This window comes from Microplitis mediator, chromosome 10, assembly GCF_029852145.1.
Source record: "Microplitis mediator isolate UGA2020A chromosome 10, iyMicMedi2.1, whole genome shotgun sequence".
Classification (NCBI taxonomy): Eukaryota; Metazoa; Arthropoda; class Insecta; order Hymenoptera; family Braconidae; genus Microplitis; species Microplitis mediator.
The window spans coordinates 6,727,671-6,734,819 of NC_079978.1; the positions used below are offsets into that span (position 1 = coordinate 6,727,671).

At 33.4% G+C, this 7,149-nt stretch overlaps 1 protein-coding gene across 1 annotated transcript; it reads right to left on the minus strand.

Moving 5' to 3' along the window:
- Positions 1 to 186: 186 nt before the first annotated feature.
- Positions 187 to 6,792, minus strand: LOC130676159 (dynein axonemal intermediate chain 3-like). The gene is made up of 13 exons (XM_057482190.1): positions 6,281 to 6,792; positions 6,166 to 6,207; positions 6,001 to 6,074; positions 5,437 to 5,934; positions 4,852 to 5,169; positions 4,525 to 4,773; positions 4,255 to 4,413; positions 3,852 to 4,186; positions 2,913 to 3,521; positions 2,403 to 2,730; positions 2,031 to 2,198; positions 1,458 to 1,949; positions 187 to 1,362 (listed from the first exon to the last, which is right to left on the minus strand). Exons 1-13 carry the CDS (start codon positions 6,309 to 6,311, stop codon positions 1,201 to 1,203), a joined length of 3,465 nt encoding a protein of 1,154 aa, XP_057338173.1. The 5' UTR covers positions 6,312 to 6,792; the 3' UTR covers positions 187 to 1,200.
- Positions 6,793 to 7,149: the final 357 nt, after the last annotated feature.

The window sequence follows — 7,149 nt, forward strand, 5'->3', positions numbered from 1 at the left end:
AAACTTATCATCATTAAAATTGTCAACATCAAGTTAAAGAGTTAGCTTATTCATTTAACTTAAAATACATAATTTAAATACTTTTTACACTCCGAAAAAAAATACCAAGTCACAAAGTGAAGTCAAAAAAAAAAATATGAATAATGTTTTTGATGACTTAAATTTTATCTTGGATACTAGATCTGTGTTAAAAGACTGCCAATAATATATTTATATATATATGTAAATAAATTAACATTTTCATTGAAAGATGAATGATATTGTGACGAATATAATATCAATGTCTTCTTGTAAAATAATTGAACCATAAATGACAGGGTAAATTTCCAAATTGATTGGACGTCATTTCTTCATTGTTTTATTCAGTGCGATTAATTTAACGACTGAAGGTAGTACAATGGCATTGAAAGCCTTTCAACGTTTTCTGTCAAAGCTTTGTGTGTACCGAGTAATATTGAAGAAAAGTCAACGATATTGAATAATAGGTATTGATGTGCCAAAATTTTTTTTTAAAAAAACTTACATGAAAAAATAATAAGTTTCATATATTATAATACAAGCGGATATAAAATCAATACTTTGACATTTTTAAAAAACCAATCAATTATTTTTAATACACGAAAATTTTTATGTAAACTATTATTGTATTATTTTAACGTGATTGTTTGTTCAGGCGCGTAGAAAAATGGGAATGCTAAACGAGTTTAACTAAAAAAATACAAAAGAAACCACGTAGCCGTATAATTTGAAATCGCAAATTCATTAACCTCACGGCTATAAACTTTTTAATCAGGTTTCTATAATGAAAAATCACCTAGTATAACCGATTTATCGACGTGGTTTTATCCACATCCTTTCATAGCACACAGTAACCTATTTTTTATGTCTTTAATTCAATATTAAATTCAATTTTCTTCTTTTTTATCTCAATTCATTTATTGGTCGTCAAATCAATTCAATCTTCTTTCTTTTTCTCAGAGGAACAAACACAAAAAAATAAAGTTATACTTTAATTTACTGATCTGTTGGATCAGTTATCGTCAAAAGACAGATGTTCTAGTAAATTGTCACTTTGTAAAATAAATTAAATTTATATCGTTAAAAGTGTCTCTCAATTATCACCAATTTGTTTTCCTCTTGTCGATAAAGTACAGAGAGTTAACTTTTTTCCTTTTAGTATATACTTTTTTTTTTTTTACGTTATCTTCGATTATCTATGTCGCGTTTCTGTGCCTCAATCAAGGTCTTCTGCCAATCGAAAGAATCATCTGACATCCTTGCATGATTTTGCCGCATAATTTCCAAATCCACAGTAACTTGTTGGAAGTTATGTATAATCTGTTGAAGATTGTCTGGCATTGCCTAAAATAGCGATGTGAACAATGTAAAGTTAGTTTATGCATATACGTCTAGTTGAGAGTACTGAAAGTGCTTTACCATCATCATCACAAACTTACCAAAGTCGAATTGGTCTTTGAGGAATGAATAAAGGAGGTTTTCGTACTAGTCGTTGTAGCATTACTAGTTATCGTAGTAGAAGTAGTAGTAGTAGTAGAAGTAGTAGTGGAAGTAGTAGTAGTAGTGGTGCTAGTGGTCGTAGTAGTTTTCCTGACACCCTTACTGTCCTTGTTATCGAGTTTCTTCGTCTTTATGGTCTCTATTTTAGTGGTCACGTTGGCGTGGTTGTAGCCATAGCCGTAGTCGTAGTTCCGCTCCGGAAAAAGGAAGGCTACTGTGTCCTCGAATATCCGGTCTTGCTGCTGCATCATATCACGAATTTTTTCCTTTTTTTTTAGTCCTTCCTGTCGTAGCTTCAGTACCGGTTCACGACGTTTCTCTAGTTCCTCAGGACGGAGTCCCTTCTTTGCCAAAATTACTCGTTGCATACGTTTTGATTCCATTGTCTTCCAATTGTTTTGTGCTTCCTTAATAAATTGTTTCGTACGTTTCTGTTGAATAATTAAAACACTTTTAAATGAAAAAATTTTAAATAAAAAATTTCTATAGAAAACTTTATTTTCCGAACATACTGGTTTGGATTTAATTGTTTCATCGATTTTAGTCACTCGACAAGTTTTGTCGACAGTCTCAATAACTTTTTGTCCAGCTTGTTCTTCAGGCTGGTTGTTCATTCTTCCGATACTCTTGTCGTCATTCTTGTCTGTCCAAGACTTTGTATATTGTCTTGTTAATTCTATCTGCAATATTCAAGAGTACATAAACAAGGGGAATTTAACTTGAGAATTTGTCGTAGTCTGTTGTTTAGAGTAGTATTGTGGTAGCAGAGAGTACACACAAGTCTACTGTCTACCATTTAAGCAAAGGTATGTGTCTACTTGTAAAGAAAAAAATGCTCAATGTGTATTCGCTGGAATTCTCTGTGAATACTGAATGTAACTTACTCTGTTAACCTCACGGTCCACGAATGCCCTCATCCACTCGACATTACCCTCCTCGAAGACTGAAAAGTCCGGTGGTACTGTGAAGACCCGCATCGTGCCATTAACATCACAAAAAGCTACACACTGGTCAGCAGCACCAGTAGCAGCGGTTTTAAACGTTCTAGTGAACTCGTGTGGGTAAATTCCCGTTATGATCTGACCCGAGAGACTTTGTGTGAAGCAAGCTTCGTTACTTTTGACCATCAAGTCCCAGAATTCAATGGTACCGTCTGCACGTGCCAGTATAAAGACCGTTGGGCGACAAGTGTACCACGAGCACGCGGTGTATCTATATTTCAAATGGCAACAATTTTATCTAATCAGTACTATCTGCACGAGTACACTTATAAAATACTTTCAAGTATATACTTGGATAAGGGAAAGATAAAAGAAAAAAAGTAAATGGAAGAAAAATCAAAAGAAGAAGAAGAAGAAGAAGTAGAAAAAGAGTAAGTGATTTTATTTTTCTACCTTATCGCAGATCTCCTGAAAAAAATAGGTTCATCAAAATCCTCACGCCAAATGGCAAAGCTTTTTCCACCAATGGTTAATACGATATCATCAAGATAGCCAGATCTTATTGAATGAGTGACGGGTCCATCATGAATGCCTTCACTTCGCCAGATCCATCGTACAGATTCACGGTTTATCTCTAAGCCAGTGACAAAATCAAAACCATCCCATGTGATACGGCCTACATCACCATCGAGTGTACCCACGAGGATTATTCTCTGCATTTCTGATGTTCCTGTTGGTTTTTCTATCACGGATTTGTAATATCTTGGTACTCCAATATTATCGGCGTTGTCGGGATTCAAGTCGATTGGAAATGGCTCAACTTCAACTCGCTGGATTTGCGGAATGTAAAAGCTGATTGTGGTGATGACAACAACACGTGAACACTCTGTGTTGAGTTTAGTTTTTTCAACAGCAAGCATATACGTAGGACTGAATAGACCGTCGTGTATTTTTAGAGGCGATATCGATCGTACAAGTGCTTGTTGAGACTTTTTAGTTTTTTTTATTTTATTTTTTTGCTTGGACACAATACCTAGATTTGGTTCAATATCTTCACCCTCTCTACAATAACGGAAAAATAATATATAAGGTATCTTCCTTTTTAAAATCATACCTCAATTACACTTGTGAATTGCACTTCAAAGTTGAATAGAAAGGTAATGCGAGCGATCCACTGGCTACAGTTTGAGATAAAGTTTTATGGAACCAAGTTGAGAAGAAAAAATAAAAAAAAGATAAAGTAACGAGAAAAAATATAAAAAAATATAAAACTTGTGAGGTAAAAAAGAAGAAATCAATGTGAGATAAGAAAAGCGGCGGAAACAAAAAAAGCTATTGCGGGATTTAGAGAGAAGAATCAATTGGGGGATATGAGGAAATGAAGTTGCCGACCTCAGATCCCAGAAGGCGACAGTGCCGTCTTCACTGGATGTCACAAACTGCCAGCCGAGTTCTTCAACGTCGGAGTTTTCTTCCAACTCAACCAACTTTCCATTCTCGTTGAGCTTACTGTAACTCGCCAGCCAGATTATCTGAGTTATAGCACTGCTCTGGCTGTTTCTAATCGAGGACATCGCCGTAGGATAAATCATCGTCGGACTGCTTGTCTCTTTCATCCAGTTCATCAGATTTTTCATCGTCATGCGGTACTTCATTTGTGCATCGTCGTCACTAACTAAATTTTGTTTCAAGCGTTCAATTTGGTCTGCAATTGACCAAACTGCTATCTAAAATTAATTTCAAATACGAAATTGTATGAGAACTTTTTGAAACAATTTAAATAAATTGAATAAACCTGGCCATTTGAGCAACCTCCAATAATGACATTCCCATCGAGCGGTCTAATAGAAACAGCGGTCACTTCACGATGAGACTTGAGAATAAACTTTGGCACAAGGCAGTCATCCAAAGACCACAAGAGGACTTGGTTATCTTCATGGCATGCTCGTAAGATCTCAAAAGATAAATAAACTGCTTTCAATTTTGTTTATTCAACAGAACTTTAAACTTAAGTATGTTACTAATGCATTTTAAGCTGATTGATTTTATTTTAAATTAAAAATACATTATTATCTTGATGTCGTTCCACGGTGCTCTGGCTTTTTGAATGTGTTGCATAAGCAGCTACAACAATGTTGCTTATCAATGGATGCCAGCAAAGGTCACTGATAACTTTGTTTCCGGTCAATTTAATGTCACAGTAACTTTGGTACTCAGTGAAAGCTAGAGAGACTGGTACTTGGGTATCTCGCTCATCCTGCACTAAATTCTTGCAATCGTCTGCGTGCAAATCCCAAGTGGCATTCCAAAAAACCTGTCAAGTGTTAATGCCAGCAATTTTAATTAAATTTAATAATATAAATTGTGGCATAAAAAATAATTAAGGGTTTACTTGTTCGCATGTAAATTCAGTGTAACGTTCAAGAAATTTTCTAGAAGCTCGTTTTAGCTCTTGATTGTAAGCCGCTGTATTGATCGGTTTGTAGTCATAAGAGTACTGAAACCACGAGTTTACGGGAGTCCACGTTGTCGTCTGCACCACGTTGTCACTAGTCACTGGATTAGCTTGGTTACCTCGTGAAACCAGTCTTCGAGACACGTTGTTAAAGTTTTGTCTTGTAGCCACGAGCTCTATGTAACCGTCTCTCTGTTCTTCAGCGTTGCGGCTTACCAATTTTCTCAAAGAGCTTCCACTTTTTGATTTTTTTATCTTACAAGTAATTATTTTATCAGATTTATTAATTACACAGAAAATAAAGTTATCTTGAGTCAAGAAAATATTTTAGAAGACAAACATTTTCGGGAACAAACTCAAGATTTTCTTGAGCCAAGAGAATTTGTTTTGGTCAGAGGAGATTTCCACTTTATCCAAAAAATTGAGATTTTTAAAAAAATTTTTTTGAATCAAGATTATTTACTTTCAGTCAAGAAATTTTTTTTTCTGTGTATAAATATCTACAAAAATTTAATTATTTACTTCTATTTCATAAAAGGGTCGAGAATTTTTTACAGTAGTTTCATCGATTTCTCCACCACTTCCTAAATCTCTCCAGTGACGAGCAGTTTTATAAATATAATTTTTTACACGGTTTTTATTTTCGGTTCTCGTGGCTTCAATTTGATGTATGACAAGATCTCGACTAGACTCAGAAAGGCACATTATAAATTTTCCATAATTATTATTATCAGCATCATCATCATCATCAATGTCGCTTTTATGATCTTCATTGTTAGTAACATTTAAATTACCCGATACATAACCGATAAGAATATTTTCATCCGGAAACTTGAATATTTTATCGCGTATTGGAAAAAATTCACTGTCGTCACAGTGTAGATCAAGATTGTCTTCAATTACTTCTTTTTTAACAAACTTCCATGGATATTCAGTTGACACATTTTCACCAATTTCACAACCGATTATTTTCTGGGTCAACCGTGATAATTTAATTTCCACCATTCCTACTTTATCACTCTAAATTTAAATACAAAAACAACTTTAATAAATTTAAATAAACTTGCTATTATTTAAATTTTTTACCTCTTTACTGTTTAAATTATCTTCTAACTCGTCAATTTGTTCTTCAACAGAGTAACGCTCTACTTTATTATCTGCTATTAAAGTAAAGAAAAAAGTGAAAAAATGAGTGAATGCGATAATAGATGTAAGCATTCCTTTTAACATTGAATATAATAATTTAAATACCTCCTTGAAACATTTGATCCTGATGATCCCGCGTAAAGTACTCTGTGAGCGTGCATGCATAAAAATAAACGTTTATAAAAAAGTCATCAAAAGTAGTGAGTAAAAAGTTACTCACTTGAAATTTTTCCCGTCCTCTCCATCGTCATACACTCGATGCAAGCGGATTTGTATGGTACTCGGTTATTTCAAGCTCTCTATAGTAGATGCATTTGCACACACAACCGTTTGTTTGTCAATGTACGCTTCTGTTGTAAAGAGTCTCGCTGGCTCATCCAACATCGCCATTAACCAATCAAGTGTGTTGGAAAATCCGATGTAAATAAAAATAATAATAATAATTTAAACAAAAAAGTGTTAATAAAAAATTCAAGATTATCACTAACAGGCAACGCAATAAATCTCACCGTACGAATAACGTGTCAATGTTTATTGGAAAATTGATAAATGTGTGTTGGGTGTAAATGAAAAAATAATAGTAACGTTGTTTGATTTAAAACTCAAGTGACATTCGTTTCATTTGTTTAATGTTCATGTAGTAAATTATTTGCAACTAAATTCATTTTATTTTCCAACAATGTATTAAGTCAATTGAGTGAATACAAAATACTGAAAGTAAAATTATCGAATGAAAAGTTTTAAATCCTTTAGCAGAATGAATTATTTTTAATTACATATTTTTATATTTAACTCATTCAATTGTCTGCGGCATTTACAATGACAATATCCATTTTGTATGGCTATGATAAAATCACGTTGATTAATGAGAATTTAATTTTCTTTTGTCATCATTTTCTATTAAGGTACATAAATTTAATTTATTTAAATTAAATTAAATGAATATACGGCTGGCGGCGGATTAATATAATGACGAGAAGTACAAAATTCAAATAAAACAAAAGGTGAATTAATTTAGGTAAAAAATTTGCTATTTTGTAGGAACAAAGCTACCGTCTGTTCGGTATTTAATGAAATGAAGATAAAATT

Bases quoted from the DNA above. Each gene is read 5' to 3' on its own strand.
- LOC130676159 (XM_057482190.1), bottom strand. From the start codon at position 6,311: ATGACGATGGAGAGGACGGGAAAAATTTCAA. The intron at 2,731-2,912 runs GTAGAAAAATAA...TTTGAAATATAG, and splicing joins TTCAGGAGATCTGCGATAAG to ATACACCGCGTGCTCGTGGT. The intron at 2,199-2,402 runs GTAAGTTACATT...TGAATATTGCAG, and splicing joins TGGACCGTGAGGTTAACAGA to ATAGAATTAACAAGACAATA.